At 34.3% G+C, this 18141-nt stretch overlaps 1 protein-coding gene across 4 annotated transcripts in view; it reads right to left on the minus strand.

The window, feature by feature from the left end:
- The window catches only part of TTBK2 (tau tubulin kinase 2), an 80277-nt gene that overhangs the window by 46179 nt on the left and 15957 nt on the right, over window positions 1-18141 (minus strand). For all 4 annotated transcript variants that reach the window (XM_077180214.1, XM_077180216.1, XM_077180215.1 and 1 more), the window contains 4 exons: window positions 11559-11718; window positions 7608-7755; window positions 2016-2089; window positions 881-1021 (listed from right to left, as the gene is read on the minus strand). In XM_077180214.1, coding sequence (XP_077036329.1) covers window positions 881-1021; window positions 2016-2089; window positions 7608-7755; window positions 11559-11627 — 432 coding nt within the window. In that variant the 5' untranslated portion in view covers window positions 11628-11718. The remainder of the gene's footprint in view (window positions 1-880; window positions 1022-2015; window positions 2090-7607; window positions 7756-11558; window positions 11719-18141) is intronic.

Below are 18141 nucleotides of genomic sequence, written 5' to 3' on the forward strand. Positions count from 1 at the left end.
CTTGTTAGCCTTCTGTAAGTATTTTTCCTCTACTCTTTAGTATAGTTTAGTATTCTTTAATATAACATAATATCTTAAAATAATAAATTAGCCTTCTGAGAACATGAAGTCAGATTCATCATTCCTTCCTCCCTTTGTCTGGGAACCCCTCAAATACAATAACAAACTATATTTGCATCTATTGAAAACACAAAGATTTGCTTACTTTTCCCCATTTACAAATTCTGGCACTTCAGAGTTCTAATGATATTTGTCATACAGAGCAATATCGAAAATAGGTGACTGAATTTCAGGAATAAATTCAAAGAAAAATAGAAAATAGTAAGAACAAAAGCATGATACTACCAGGAAGGCAGTCTCCTCATACTAACCTATTAACAATAGATCAAATAAGAATTTCACAATAAAAAAAAAATTTCCTCACACAGTCTGTCTTTCACATTCTTGTTTGTTGAAAAAATATTAAATACATATAATCTGCTATTGAAGGACTTATAAATACACTCTACAGTTAGTATCTATTCTTTTAGATTTATTATATGACAATATTAATTGCCATTAGTCAAGCACATTATGTCATATCTCATGGCAAATACTCTTGGTTACATAATGCTAAAGATAAGGGTTGGAAGTTTTAACTACAGCAAATTGCAAGGAGGGCTAAACTGGAGACAAAGACTGAAAAATACCAAAGTTACTCTTGTTGCAATCCAACATTAATTAATAGAAAAAAATCTGCCCTATCTGATGATTAAACATTCAATTTTCCATCCTTTCTCATTTTTGCATTTTAGCAGCTAGTATAGAAGCTATTCTTACTTATGCAGCCATCTAATGACCACATCTTACTTGCCTGTTTTGATTTAATGGGTGGACTTACTGGTTTTATGTCCCTGTGCAGGAACCCCACAGAATGAATACTTTCAATAGATTCCAAAATCTGCTTCCCAAGCCGCAGAGTGGTACTAATGGTGAACGTCCCTCGAGATTGGCTACGACGCAGGTCTGCCAAGTTCCGACCCTGATAAAATTAAAAGGACATTTTAAAAAAATACTAATCCCAAGATTCACAGATGCTGTAAAGTCTTCCTACTTCTTTAGTGGTTCATGATTAACCATGAAATACTCTCAATACCTATTTTCACACTCACAGGTAACACATCACACCTAAATGTAATGACTGTATGTCCACAAGTATCTCCAACACTAAGTTTAGAATTTGCTTTTGAAAATGCAAACTTAGTACCTGCCTATTCCTAAAAACATGGAACAAACTAATCTCTATTAGAAGACCAGTACAACCACAATTACTTAAAGTTGTATTTTTGTCACACCGAAAAAAGGCCACTGAGAAAATGTTCATGAAGACTTCTTCACACTCACTTCTTTAAGGAAAAGTCCATAATTTAATTACACATTATATCAAACAGATGAAAAATATATTATGTAGGAAATGCAACCCCATGATAAGAACTGTTGTTGTTCTACAATAACAGATGAACAACAGTAGGAACTAGAACACACTTCGTTCAGTATTCATATTCATCAGGATGACAAAGGACATTAACCCCATAACTCTAAGCACTAAGCACCTATTTTATCCCTTTTTAATGAACAAGTCTTTTAGTAAAATGTTTTCTTTTACTTGCATAGGATAATTTTTCATTTTTATAAAAAAGCCAACAAAACACAGAGACTCATATAATACATTTTAGACTATCTTCAAGACTAAAAAGGAAGGTAAAATATCTCAGAAGACATCACAGTTCACTCTTCCAACAGTCTGGTCTTTGTCAGGATGCAAGCTTTCTCCCTTTTGAGAGAATTATGGAAAGGATATAAAAGATATATGGATATGCTCAATTTACATTCACTTACTACAATGCATTTGTGATCTTTGGGGTTTCTTTTGTTTGCTTGTTTAGCATCCTCTAAAATCTCACTGGTATATTCATATACACTTGGCTAATAAACCTAAAGACACAAGCAAACATTGAACACTTTGATACACTAACCTGCAACTGCATGACCACATAGTTAAATCTGTCATTCCGTCCACATCCTATGAATCTACAGACATGATCTTTTCCTAAGAGAAAAAGAAGCAAATTAGCCAATAATAATGAAACTTTGTGGTTTATTCCTGTAAATAGCTATGAAATTACTGGAAAATATGTAAAATAATAAATTAAGCCCCACGCAGTTCAACAGCAATAAAACCAAAGTTAGTTCTACCTGCAATTAAAGAGAAGCTTTCTCCCATAACCATAGCTCTCACTCTTCCATAAGAAAACATGCATGACATCATGCCTAAATGTCCACAAATTGGAGACATTTCAGAATGTCTGGAAAAGGTTATTTTCTTACAAATCTAATGGTTTGTAATAGACAATATTCCTAGCCAATATTCCTCTTTTCTGTAAGCTGTGGATGCCATGATGAAAGAAAACTGTAGTACTACCTGCGAGTTATGTTTTGTATTAAAAAATTGTAGAAAATGTAATTCAACTAATCTAACTTATTAATATCTTTCTCTAGAACACAATCATTGCTCTTTAGCTACAAAAGATAAATTCAGCCCAGGAATACTGAATAAGGGGGAAAAAAAAATCAGAGTTTTGTTTAAGCCGACTTTCTTTAAAGCCTCCTCCTGTCCTAGGAGCAAACTGCAGAGAAGACAGGTCAAAAATAATCTCCGTGCTATCCCTGCAGTAGAAAATCAAAGCAGAAGATTCCCCAGGTAAATACAGATAAAAAGGCAAACCAAAGGCTGCAGCTGGAAACAGAATGGGAATGCAAACCTCTTGTCATTTTGGTACCAGTGTTCACTGACTTGGAGAAAAGCTGTGACCCCTTATGATCCCAATCTGCCCCACTCTATGACAGAACAGGGAACTGTAGGATTAAAGTTCCTCAGGCCATTTACCTTCCTTTCTCACACCAATGGAAGCTGCAGCCAACAGAAAGCTGATGATCTCAAGTGGTTGCTAAAGATGTGTAAAATTTGTCACCTATTATTTCTATCATTAGTATCTTTACCCTTAGGATTACAAGAATGCCACAACCAGGGAATCCCCACCCCACTCATTACTGTTTACAAAACACCCTAATGTCTAGCTATAGATCTGATGGGACTTTTTGCTACTGCTGCACCTGTAGCTCCATCAAAACCCTAAAACTTGACCCTACAGCTTCTAAATGTTTTCAATTCAATTTCAAACTTGACAGAAAAGTGGTTGCCTGTTTCTTGCTTCCTCAGGAAGCTGCCTGCCACATCCAATTAAAACAGGCTGGTAGGCTCTCTTAAACAATGAAAATCTAACAGGATTCATCAAAATAATTTATTTAAAAAGATATCTCTACATTTCTGCCATACGTAAGTGCTAAACTTCAAGCATCACCGTTTTTTCTCCACTTTTTCCTTCCACCCATTTGTTCAAGTAAGACAGGCAATATTACAGACAATATAATTTTATGAAGAAAAAGGATTAGTAGCAAATTTATCAAGTTGAAATTTTGTATATTCATTGCTGTAGTTTCCATTAATGAAGTCTCATCTTAAATATTTATGATTAATTTTACAGCCACTTGTGGGTATTGTGAAGGAACATCTTCAGAGAAACTTACATTAGTCAGATTTTATCTGACTAATTCAGTAAATGTCTAAAACTCAGTTTAGTCAGAGAAATCCCTTTTTGACGGGAGCACCAACTCAATTTGTGTGGAAAATTTCCTAGAAACTTTTACAGAAAATTGAGGAAAGAGGAAGGACAGAAGTAGAACATAAATATCTTATTCAAATAGAATGATCCTCCACCACTCCAGTGGGGCTACGTACACCTACTACAGCCTTTTCCTCAGCAGGAAAACAGTATTTTCTTACACCTGTGAGCTACACTGCTGAGCTGCAGAGTGAGAAGATGATGTTAATAGGCTGCAGGGAACAACTCTGCCCTTGAAAAATCTCCTAGGGAGGGTGCTAAGCCTGTGTGCCATTCCTCAGGCTGCTGCAGTGTAGCACTACAGCAGCTTTACAGCCTACACCAGACAGAGCCCATCACTAAATTACACTCCAGAGCTGTAAATGAGTGAGGGAGAAGTCTGTAAGGTTGTGTGAGACAGAAACCAACTGAGTGAGTCTTACTCTCACTGAGTGAGATGTGATAAATCTGTCTTCTCCCATCTGACTGTGGGAACAGATGGCCTAACAACATGGTTAAACAAAACAACCATCTGTTGCAGCAGATTTCTTTTTTTTTTTAAAAAAAAGCAAAAATAAGAAACTTAAAGAGTTAAACAATATTCTGCAACAATAATTAGGAGACAGCAGGGAGAAGAAAAATTAGGATGCAATTGATGACTAAGCTGTAATAAATGGCCGTATCAGTGAGCCTAGTCCTCCTTCACAATTAAGAGAGAAGCCATACAATTGCTCACATATTCCAGCATGCTTTGCTAGCTCAGAGTCTTAAAAAGAACTTATTTGAAGATTTTCATTAGTCATTGTACCATATACAAAGATACTACTTTTATATACTTCATTATACCACATAGTTATTACTCATTTACCCCCTGCAATAATGAACTGTTTTAATTTCAAAAGTTTCTGAAAGTAAAGAATGGTAAGAAATAGTGCATCCCTACACTTCTGCCAACATCTATTCTTATATCAGTTTCACTGTTTCTGTGAAGTAAGATTCTAGTACAGATACATTCAAAAGAATGTTTATAACCCTAAAAATGTCCCTAGGACTACTATAGATTAGAAGAACACACCTGTTGATTTATTCTCTTCTAAAAGCCTGTTTCTTCATAATATTCCACAAACTGTGCAATATTTTTTAAAACTCAGATCCACACATCAAGAAAATCTTCACCAACACTGCAAGCTCATTGTCTCTTATTACAGAGGAAACATTTCAAAATTTGAAATAAAAAGGACTTTCATGACAATTCTATTCCTTCCTCTCTATGGCTGATGTAACTACAACACCTTGCAAGAAGAGTACCTAAACCCATTGAGAAAAGGAGAGTAATTATATATATACTCATACATACACACACCAAAAAGGGATAGAAGAACAAGATAAAAGTTGGTCTTAGAGGACGTATGATAACACGAAGTTGTTACAAAAATATTCTAAAAGAAGTCTTTACAATTTCACTTGGTCTGAATCTTCATGAAAAGAAAAAAATTGTCAAAAATAAGACTAATTTCTACATTATAAAAAAGCATTTAGGAATAATAATAAAAAATCTTTAATAAGTCATTATAAAGTTGTTTTCTATTCCCCATTCTCATCCACTTTTCTTCATTTTCCCTATGCTTCAGATTTTTAGCTCTTCCATAATGAAACTTGTGACGGTAAAGAAATTAATGCAAATAGCTCCTAGGAGAAAAGATTTCCTATAAAACATAAAATGGCCCCTACTATAACCTTATTTAATAAAAAACCTTCCAAGTATGGATAAAAAAAGCTGCATGTAAAACTAAAGTACTGTATCTATGCAAATTATATATCACAATATATGCAAATGTTCATTGACACATCTCTTTGCTAAGTTTTCTGTACTGATCACTGACAATATTCACTGTCTAAAACCAGAGCAGTAAGAGTGTTAGGTGTAAACTTCCCCAACAATGACTGGAGGTCACCTCTAATGTTACTATCACCACCAACTTCTTTTTTTTTTTTTGGTGCAAGAGAGCAACAAGTTATAAAAGGTAAGGAATAATATATTTAGATTGTTTTCTCATAAGAAAGATTTTCAAAAGTGTTATTTTTAAAGATCTCGTATAAAATCTGATTTTCAGTTATACAAAAGCTTCCATTTATTATTTGCTCAGAGAAATAATACTGAGAAAATAAATAACAAATATTTATTTGGATTACATATTTTGTGGATTATTTGTCTCAGTGGATCTGTTGGTCGTATGTTTCATTGTTCTGTTCTTTTTATCTAAATGTTTTCCATTATTGAATAGAACCAAAGACTCTTCTGTAGGAAGACTTGGACTGTTTGGAATTATAGTTTCCTAAATATTCCTCTGAGAGCATAACTTCTGTAAAGCCCTATGGCAATTTTTCACACATAAATATTTTATTATTTCATCAACTTTTTTCCACATGTATTTCAAAAGATAAAAAACTTTTGACTAAGAAAAAAATCCCTTTTCTAATATCTTAACTGAAATTCCACCATACTGTAATTAACAGTGGAAAGTTAAAATGCACTCCAGTTAGACAGTCCTATATAAGGTCATGATTTATAAATACATTGGCATTGTAGTGCTACCAAATTGCAGTGTTTTCTTCCAGCTCTACTAATTTCCTTATCATTTAGTTGTTTCATCTATACCATTTTAAGGCCTCTGGGTTTTGTAAAATAGAATCAAGCTCATGTGTACAGAAAAAGACCCACAAACTCTTGGAAAAAATAATTCTGAGCATTTAAAAACCCCAGGAGTTACAGAGTATTTTGTTCTTCAAAACTCATTGTCTTCAGCATAATTTCTTACAAGAATCCTGACAAATGTTTTCCAAACTTTTCAACTGGCAATACTGAAATTTCCTATTCATCTCTGGACTAGAAACTTTAAAATTCTAAGAAAATCTCCCTGCTCAGCTATATAATAGTAGATGTTTTAGTGAAATCCTTGAAACAGACAAAAGCATAGGAACAGTTTGTTACCATCATAACATGTGACATGCTTGCCCTCTTAAATCTATAGAGGCTGTCAATTCCTGCTGCAGTGTGACCTTTACAGCACATTAGGCAGCACCATATGTCATGCAGACTCTGTTTTATTCAAAGTAAGAGTTTGGAAAAATTGGGCTGCTGACAGGAATGCATGTATTATTCAAAATCTTCCTGATTAAAAATAATAATTTTTAAAGAAAAAGTAATTGTTTAAACTATCTTTCTGTTATCTTGTATTGTAAAAACCAATGAAGAGAAGTCACTGCATATTTCTCTGTATTGATAACTTCATTAAAGTATCTAAAGATACAGAAAGTGTGACTATCCAAACTCTGGTTCAAGGAATTGAACCCTGGGAAGTATTTCAGGATTTTATATGCCAGTAGTTTTCTCATACAAGTTACAGTATTTTAAAGCTGGGGCTTTTGCTTATGGGGATTTTTTAAGTAAGTTTCCTATTTCAATATTAGAAATCTCAGCAACACCTGTAAAGCAAAGAAAACAAACATTCTTAACGCGTATGCTGTGTGACGGACCCTCAAATATTCAACGCTACATAGTACAGAAAAAAAAAATCTTAGAAGAAAAAATAAAAACAAGAATAACAAAGTCTAGAGCAAAAAACAAAGAGAAGATATGGATTCAGAATAAACTAAATCTGAACCAAGATTTTTGCAGCAATTGAATTATTGTTTGTTTTATTTTCATTTCATCCCATTTCAAACAAAAGCTTCACTGCAGCAAAACTTTCAGCATCTGAAAGAGCTTCTATTCCACTTTTAATAATTTACTAAGAACGTGCAGAATATAGGAAATATTTACTAAAATATTATTATAATTACAATTCTTTTTTAAAGAAGATACACTGACAATCTACTTCTCACATATCCAAGGTATAGCCCTACCTTGCAGCTTCTTCAACACAGCCACTTCCATTTTCAGCACTTGCTTTGGCTGCTGAGCTGATTCGACCTTCAGTGCAACATTTTCCCGAGTAAGCAAGTCCAGTGCATCGTAAATTTCTCCAAATCCTCCACCTCCTATTTTCCTCAACTACATTGGGGAAAAAGAAAGAACAAAAACATATTTTAAAGAGGGAAGAAGAAAGAAAATAAAACAGCAATACTTCTTTGTTCTGCCTGTCATACTGCAAACCCTGTTTTATTGCAAATAGATTTAAAAATAATAATTATATCCTTCACTACATAAAAGAGCTACTGAATAATTGACCAAGGTTTGGCTAACCACAGTTTGGAAGAGAACACACCTGATCCCCATCTGCACTATTGTATATAGCATAATAGAAGAGTGCAGTAGTATTCCCAGCATGAATCTGGGCAAAGTCAGCATGCTGAATAAAGTCGTTCCTCAAATAGTCACACAGAGCCCAGAGATCTTTAAATACAAATGCACAGTGACATTTTTAAAATATACCATCTTTTTGTCCTTTCAGAAATATGCACACTGAATAATAATGGTATAAAGTCATACCAGTTTTTGGACTTCCTGAAAAGAGGCAGTATTATCTGTTATGTGGAGAGACTTACATACAGCAGCTAAATCATAAATTACGAGAAATGGCTAAGATTATCTTTGAATATACATCTCAAATGTTACTCACATTCACTTAAAATGCACCAATATCATTCTTATTAACAGACAGACTCAAGAAACTTGCAGCACTGAAAGTTTCATCTGTGCAAGAAAGAGGTAAAAAGAATGCTCATAGCATACTAATTAGTTTGCACTACCTTCAGAGCAAATATTAAAAGGTGTTTTTTTCACTCTGCTTTAAGTGGTCACGGGGAACAGGCACCTCTTTGGTTTTCAATATCAAAAGTGTCAATGCTGTTTCAGAAAATGCCTCCCCTGGCTAACATTCTAAAGCTGATAAAAGAGAAAAGGAGACAAAAAAGAACTTACCCTAATACAGTTTTCTAAATGTCATCTGAAAGCATACAGTTGCTAACATTGTATGACTACACTGTATAAAATGTCATTTAACTGTCCAGGGGTCTAGAGAGCAGCAATATGCTGACCTATCTTCAGATTCTGAAAAGTAATCTAATGTCTCCTAATTAACACCATCAGACATTTGACTGAGCAGGAAAAACATTTTTTAAAATAGCCTAGGCTTTATGAATATAGAAGATAACAGACAACACATGAATTTTCAGCATAGTACAAGCACACCAGTGAGAATACACGGTGAAAAAGGTGAGCGGAAAAGGAAAGAGGTGACACAGCCATCCTCACCCCCTTACAAATGTAGGCACATTTATCATCTAACCTCATTTACCAGCTTTGAGAAATGGCCAGAACATGAAAGACTGCCTCTGAAAGCACTGTTTCTCTACATATGTGCTTAAAATAAATTTAAAACAAACAAAAACATCACTACAGTAACAAAATAAACAGATCAATTTATATCTTCAGCTAAAGTACACAAGAATCATTAACATACACCCAATAATTACACCACTCAGTAGTTCCAGGCACAAATTAACCTCTCTTTGATTACAGAAAAAAATACTTTCCATGTCCTTTGTCACCGAGTCACACACATTCAACAACAAGTCCGTGTTTTCTTTGGTTTTTTTTTTTTGTTGTTGCCAGCATCCCTATAGAAGCTTTTCTTGTTGCTTTTCACATCCTACACCAGTCACAACTGCCAGCTGAGCTCTGGCTTTCCCATATATTCATCACACTGAGGCAACATTTCCAGGGTAATCTTGGGCAGCCCATCCCTGCTCCCACCTTCTGTTCATTTGCATTTTGCTTTCCAGTTCACACAGGTGGTGGCCACTCAACCATACTGGTCTCCTGCCACACCTGCTCAACATCTTTTACCTTGATGAGGACCACATTGTCCTTGTTTACACCTGCATTACAATTCCCCACTTTGTTCATTAGTTTCAGCCTTCTCTTTTTGCATTTAGCATCTCACACCCCAAACTCTTTCTCTCTTTGACTTCTGTGCCTTTATATGCTTCCAGGCTAAAGCATACAATTTCCAACAAGTTTTATCTTTTTGCTTACACTACATATTGAATGGCATTCTTTAACATATCTAAAATCAATTATCATTACAAGCAAGTCTCCAAGTAGGGACTGTAATAAATGTTTCAAAGGCAAAAGAGGCATGAGGAAAGGCATCAACAAAGAATAAAAGCAAATGCTAACAGACAACACTAGAGAAGGGGGTTGTCGCTGGGGAAAAAATATTTTATAATTTTTTATGCTTACTTTTCAAAATAGAATCACCCTAAATAATGTCTAGGTTAAAATTAAAGTAAATTGAACATGTTTCTTTAAAACGTTCATGTTCAAAAATTTTAGATATGGTTTTCACAACTGCAATGAACAAGGTCCTCAACAGCAAAAAAATCCAAAAACCACACCTCAGTTTCTTCTGCTGGGAGCCACTCCTATGAAATCCTGAATTCAGGAAGTCTATTGCCTTAGATGCCATAAAGAAATCCTTAATGTTTGCTACAGAAGATAAGAAATTGAAGAGCTACCCACAGGAAATTCTTTGCACTCATCTACCTGTAATACTGTATCTGGAAAACATATAAGTGAAAATGTATAATTTCATGAAATGAACTTCAGCATACTTGCAAAATTTTCCAGAAGACACTTATGTCATCAGCAGTCTTCATTACATAGGAAAGAAAATAAACCTGAAGAAAACACAGCCACTGTTGCAAAGATCAGACAATTAAGTGGTTTTGTGGCTAGTGATATGTATGCTATTATCTATTATATTTTGTATATTATTGTATGTTAAATGGTATTTTATACTATTTGATCTGATTCAAGGCTACGCTTTCTGTATTTTACTTCACTGCTGTATTGAGATTAAATATAAGCAGGTATTTTACAAATACTTATACCCCAGAGATAGCTATTTAGGTTCTATTTACCTGAAAGGAAATATAAGGATTTCCTACATCAGTTAATATCAGCTTCCTGCATATTTAAGTGAAAGATAGGGTACAAGACAGTTGAAATCATTCTCTCTTATGAATTTAAAATTAATGATGAATTTGTATCTTCTATGTTCAGTCTTACAGTTCTAAAAAACTTAAAAGAGGGGAGTAATATAAAGTGAGCAATTCAAAATCCCTTCACAGCCTACTACACACACACAGATACTCTAAATGTTCTATTGTGAACTGGTATTTTTTTTCCCTTTTTCAAAATTCTAAGTTAAATAAACCAAAGTGATCAAGAGGAATGGAAAAGGAGCTACAAGAACTCAGCCTGTTTCTCCCAGCAAAAATAGCTTCAACTGGACACTATTTCCCTCAAGATGCAAATCAAGGATATGAACAGCAAAAGGGAACAGAGCTATTTATGGCAAAGCCAATGCTGGCACACAATCAAATGAATACAAATCAGCTGAGAATAAATCTATGCCATAAAATCCAACAAACAAAAGGAAGAGCAGCAAGGCCCTGAAAAATCTTCCTATAAGGAGTAACATATCTCACAAACCTACTGGTTTCAGGGGAGGGCATCTGACTGATCTCCAAAATGGACTGATAGAATCACTGGCTCATTGGGTTCAATATACTAACAGTACTCTTCCAGTTGTGCTTGGATCAGGCAGGACATTGGGATTTAAGAGCTCTCCTAGGAACTTATCAGGAAAAAAAAATAACCCATTTTAAAGCCTCATCACTTTTCTTTAAAGTAGGGTAAGAGAAACAAGTAGTTTTAAAGCTCATTCATGATTAATTTAATTACTAAGCAAAATATATCTTACAAGAATTTTCAAACTAATTTCAAAGCACAAACCACTTCTTTCTAAAAAGAAAAGAAGACACAGAATTGCAGGAAGGCATACTCACCACCTTCCATCTTTCTTTGACCAATATTCCCACACTGAGGATGTCAGGCTGATCCCCTCCTCCACTCATTGCAACCTCCTGAGGTGATGGAGCTGCTATGCAAAGTCTGCGTCAGTAGAAACCATCCAGATCCCAGGAATGGCTTCCATTTAACCAGTCACTGCAGAAACAGAGCAGAAATCAGTGATTAACAGAACAACAAGATATACAGCAAAAGTTTTGTTTCTCATCCAGCATCTTAACTAGTTTTTGCATCCCACAGTGACTAACATTGAAATTTTAGTCAAACGGTTTCCAGTACAGAAAAAAATTCAAGGATAGGCTTCCTTAATTTTCCAACTTGCTCTCTCCCACATCTCCAATACCAATCTCAATACAGAACTAATAAACTTAAACATTTTTAGCGGTATATTCCACAAGCAGTTTCAAATTGCTGCAAGGTATAATTACATTTAAACCTAGTTTTAATAATCCCTTTTAAAAGTAGTAGCTAATTAAATAATCTAATTAATATCTTATTGAATAATTGTTTAATTAATTTATAGTAATATATAACAACATTAAAATAATATTAAGCAAAAAAATTACTATGTTAGAAATAGATACTTAAGTTTCAGTTGCACTGCATACAGACTACTTCACATTTAACAATGTGTTTCACATAGCTAGAATTATTTCTGATTAAATACATCTTAAGTACAATTATCTCAGGCTATAAACAACTGGTTTTGGTAAAGGAAAAAACCCTGTCTCTGGTAATTTTGACAGTTCATTTTTTTTTATTTTCTGGTTTTAGCAATCATTTTAATGGATTATAGATAGTATTATAAAAAATTGTACTTTGGAGATTAACATATCCGTAATGGCTCCCATCAGCAACTACTACAACCAATTAAAAGCTTATTTCAATTCTTTGAGCTTTTCTAGAACTGGGCTTATTGTTACACTAGTGTAATTATACAAATATAACTGTTTGTATAAGCCCTCTTATCCAAAGACAATACTCTTTGAAAAGTATGTTTGCTTTAGGTTATTTCCATGGCTTTCAAAATAGCATACCTGCAAGTGAACAATGCTTCTCTCCCTGAATCAACACACAAATGATATGCAAAATGGGTAAAATAATTCTGATTTAAATCAGCAGTATGGCCTTCCATGTGGCTAACTGCCAATCTTACTACTGGGACTAAAAGATGCGTTTTTAGTAAACACTCCACTGCTTGAGCAACCTGGCTTTTTAAGACAAACATTTTGTTTGACACGACAGAAACTGTGGCTGTTTTCCATGTTTTTTTGATATTTCTTTTTCATGTTGTATTTACGCCTTTTTGCTTAAATTGGACATTATGACAGTTGGACCAACTCCAGACAAAAGAAACCCCTCTGGAGAAACATTAATCTGGATTGGTTAAGGATCTAAATTTACACCCAATGAGAGTGCATTACGTGCCTGTAAAGGAGTGTTCATTCAGAATACATAGCCTAAATTGATTTAATTCAAACAAATGAAGGGAAACTAAATTAAGATTGTGTATTACGAGTAACAGCATCCATCCTGCAATTTAATCAGGTTGAACTAAACCAATTCAAATTCTACTGGTGATAGTAAATTCTCCCCTGCAGATAAGGTCAAAATTCTAAAAAGAACTAGAGCCATTTATGTGAACCCCTTAACATTACTAACCACTGACCACACTCACTGTCTTTTCTAACAGAATTATCATAACACACTCAGGAACAAAGATGAAACAAAAACCCACTAATGAAGGGGAAAAGATCTATTTCCAAAATTACATACTTAAAGCACATACAGTGGCTTTTCCCCTTTTCCCCATTTTAACTCAGATGTTTGCTTTTCTTTCTACCACCTGCCAGTTACATCAAAGCATGGGTTGGTCTTGACAAATTGTTCACTTCTATACTGGAATTCCAAGAGGGTTTATTTTTTTCCTGATATTTGCTTAAAACAAGTAATGGTGAAACTGTTCATCTTACCAGAGAAAAATCTAAAATTGCAAGTAAGATTTTTGCTGAACCTTTCAAACACGAACAAAATTCATCACCTGTAGGAAAAGTGCTTTATTAAATCAAAGATATGACAGTTCAGAGTTTTTTGTTAATTCTTCTATCAGCCTTGATTCCTGATTTGATACTTAATTTTTTCTTTTTTTAACACATTTAAATTTACAATTTATAGCCACAACTCTGACAAGTATTTCTGGCAGCTGTGCATTTGTGAATTCTTGAGCAAACTAAGAGAGCATCAGCAACTGGCCCAGAATGCAAAGGTCCAACACATACATTCAAAGAACCACCCTGTATTCTAAGAACTGTTGTAGAAATATTCTATTGCTGTATGTAATATCTGCATGGCCAGGGTAACAAAATCTTCATTTGTACAGAATTCCTCACTCCTATTCAAATACACTAATTCCTTGTTAAATCTCTTGTCATCCTAGATCGTTACAAAGCAACTATATGTATTCTATATCATCAAAACCAGGTATTCAACACCATAAAACACCAGGATCCATTGAACTGTCCTGCATGGGAGGCAGAAGTTCTCTCATGAGCCCCTGAAGACAAGGTGCTAAGCTCCTCCTGAAGCTAAATAATCAACTGCAAGCATTACAAACATATTGATGTCAAATCAAAGAATCCTATTTTTTTCAAGACTTCAAGTAAAGCAGAAGAAGGATTCAGTGACAAATTTCAAGGCCAGAAGGTTTGAAATTGGCCCAAACCTTTACCTGATCAGGCCACTTCATAGCTTCAACCTGTTTCAGTGAATTAGCACACACTAATATGTAAGACTCCAAATGTTCTTCACTGCTAACAGGTTCCAGTATGTTTCTTTCCTCACAATAAACATACCTTGCTTTGTTTCAAGGTTTAATGCATTTAATTTTAACTTTTTACCACAGGTTACAGTTTTGGTAACCAAATTCCATTTCCAGTAATTTCACTTCATTTAAACACCTAAAAATACTTTTTTAACTTCCTGTAAATTAATACATTTAATTTTAAGCCTTCCTTCACAGCCATGGGGTCTTTTATATGGTCCTCCTTCAAAACTCCTCTCTTTGCTCCATATTTTTCTTGCGGTGTGGACATTGAGTTAGACATCCACACTGAATTAGACTCTATCATACCAATTCCTAATATGGAGAAAAGTTTTTCTTATTACTTCTTCGTGATAGAAGTCTTATTTCCCCAATTTAAGCCTGAAAATGCTTTATACTTTTGCTAAACCACAACACTATCAGACACTTTTACACTTATACAGTTATACCCTATAACACTTATACACCTCCATCCTTACACTCAGGCATATTCCTGCTACAAGAATATGGTTTCTAAAGACCTTATTCACAATCTGACCTAGGCAGAGTTTCATTGCTCTGATGTGTTCTCTAATGGTCTTAACACTGTATAAACTGCAAATCTGTTAATTATTGATGTACTGCAGTAGATAAATATCTTTATATTCCTTACCTAGTAACAGATAACATGTACTCTAGTAGGTGAAATTTAGACTACAATCACCTTCCCCAAATTTATACAGAAGAAAAGGACATTACTAGAGATGACTACATGTAAAGGACTTTTGGACAGATATAAATATGCATTCTTTGGAGGTGGTTCACAGGTCAAGATTGAAACTGAAATTTCTCTGAATTTGGAAGGATTTGAATTCAGACTGACTGGCTCATTCCAAATTTCACAGATGAATTAAAGACGCATAAAAGTAAATACTGTTGCATTTGTATTACTGAGATACATTGTTTTCAGCACAGCTCTTCAACAGGCTATAATACTGTTAACAATTTAAGAAAGCTCCAACATGTTCTGTATTCTACTGAAGCAGATGAATAATTAATGACACACATGTAAGGTGCAAGCTTTGCCTTACTCATTCAGCAGATGAATCCTTTAGCAGTGCAGTTTTTTAGGTGGCAGTAAGGCTATTTTCAGCAAAACAAACATGTCTTTACAATTCTCCTAAAAAAGTAACAGTCATTCTAATCGCAATATATATAATTAAATTCTGTATTCATGAACTCATCAGTTTGTCACTTCAGAGGCACTTTCCAAGATAACACAACTACAATGAAAGACAATTAGCCCTCTGTCAAATTTATTTCCAGGTGAGAGGTCATGGAGTAATTAGGACAAGAGAATGAGGATAGACTGTTCCATAACATAAGCCTTTGCTGGGAAATGATTACAGTATAAAACAAGAACAGGTAAAGGAGCATTAGAGCTAATATCCAGAATGCTGTACAGACATCCATTATTTAAAACCTTTCTATTCACTTTAACTGATTTTAACCACACATTAGCCTTGCAAAAGATGAATTTACCCCATCCAAGTACACTAAGAGATAATTTGAAAATAACAGTGCAAAATTTCCAGAAAAAAAGGGCAATCCTTTAATGTAATGTGTGCATGTATATAATTCCCTTAGAGATAGCCTAAACTGAAGCCAACTTCTGCTTACCAGCCTTTATAGATGCTTAGATTCAGACCTAAGGTTGAAAAAGTAGCACAGACAATTTTGGCTTAATGTAGGTACTGTAAGTTCCAGGACAAAGCAAGGGAGCACAGGAGATTACTTCTGTTCCGTAGAAAGGAACATATGTCGTGTTGCCTCCACCGTGGAATAGTATTGACCTTTTGCTATTAGGAACTCTCTGAGCATACTAGGAGCTCTACTTGCCTGCCTTTAACTCATTCAAAAAATTAGTAAACCAGGTGAAATCTGCCTAAGATGTTTTCCATTTCTGTATTTTCTATTTTTAAGAAGAACTTGAACAAAGAACATTTTAAAAGGCCAGCATAAAGAGAAAATCAGGGCAGGAAATGTTCAAAGGTCGTAATTTCACCACATTTACAGCAAAGCCGACTGTCTTAGAAAGGCTAAGAACATGTTCAAATCGTTAATTCTAGGGCTAGAAATTATTTAAATGCGTCTACTTGAACATCCAAACTAGAAAGTCATCTTACACTTAAACCTGAATATTTTCTAAATACATCCATTAAAAGCTGGTGTTTTGAAAAATCATCATTCATCACATCAATGAGAAAACTGAATTTAAAATCTTGACTTAAATTTCCAACTGTACTGGTTGTGAAGAAAATCTTTTTAAAAATTCAACACAGAACCAATGTAATTTTTGGTTTTCCTTTCTCAAATGCTTGGGTGCCAAAAATACTCATCACCATTTGTAGATTCCAGGTGTGAAAAGCTCCCAATGGCCTTGTGTGCTATTGCCAAAGAGTCTGTATTTCCTTCTGACAACTTCTGCAGTTGTTATTACAAAGGTGGTGAAATTTTCTCAGTTGGAAGATGGAGTTAAAAATATAACATTTAGTTTCCAGTTTTATTTTAAAAATATATATGTTTCAAGCTACCACGCTATTTTCAGTTTGCAAGAGAATTCTGTACCAAAATATTATGAAAACCCAAGTAAGGCAATGTTTATCAAAGGAGTGTATTATCTCTCACTAAACCAACTAATTCATGTAGCAAAACCATACAAGTTGTAGGCTCACAAAACCCTCTTCAAGTCCAAAATAGAATTTACAACTTGAAAATTAAATTGGACTTAAAAGCATTTGCATTGAAGTAAACTTCAGTGTTTCTTGATCAGACCAACTAAAATAAGGGTACTCTATACTTGCCATAGAGAAAGGAAAGCATCTGCATGCACACGACAGGGGGAGATTATATGGTTGTGACACCTATCAGAGAAACAGAATGTAATTTATCACCTTTAGAAAAAAAGAAAAATTCAGTCAGGGGAGAATTATAATGAGTTATATATCAAAAACTCTATTTAATCCATGATATTTTTACCATGGCATTTTTCAGATGCTTGAGTTAATTTCCTAATTTGATCTGTCCCACTAGAGCACAAAGGCTTATGTCAGAAAAAGAATAGAAGTTAGCTGTAGGGAACAGGGAAAGGCTGGACAGTTGTTGAACTTCAACCTCTGGTGCAAAGCCTTTAATACTATTGTGGGAACCTAACCCTTGGGGAAGTGAAATGCACTCTCAATTTTTTTCCACAACTCCAAGTGAGTTCCAAATCAAAAAGCGGATTGTGAAACCTCATTAATTACTCAAAAATTAATTTTAAAACCCTAAAAGTGTCACTTGTTTAAAAAAGAAACACCTGTATTTCTGTGTCTTAGATTCACTAGGACTGTTGTGGTATTGACAACAAACCTAAATAGAACTAGAACCATGGACTTTTGCAATAAAAATTTGTTTTACTTCTCAAGCCTTCTTCAAAGAAACTTGAAAATGGAAAGTCAGTTCACCTTAATTATACAAGGTTTTACAATAATAATTTTTTAAGATCCTAAGAAAATTTTCATTGTAGGAAAGTGGTAGTGAAGTGTGGTTTTGAACAAAGACAGCTTGAAGTCAAACAATTAAGATATTTTAAACAGTGGCACAGTGTTATAATATCAAACTAATTATAGTCTGGATTTATCAGCAAAATTAAAATCTTTGCTTCCAGTTTTTTGAAATGTTGGAATAGCAAGTCATCCTTTTAGGATAAACTCAGAATA

This window comes from Agelaius phoeniceus, chromosome 6 (genome assembly GCF_051311805.1).
Source record: "Agelaius phoeniceus isolate bAgePho1 chromosome 6, bAgePho1.hap1, whole genome shotgun sequence".
Lineage (NCBI taxonomy): Eukaryota > Metazoa > Chordata > Aves > Passeriformes > Icteridae > Agelaius > Agelaius phoeniceus.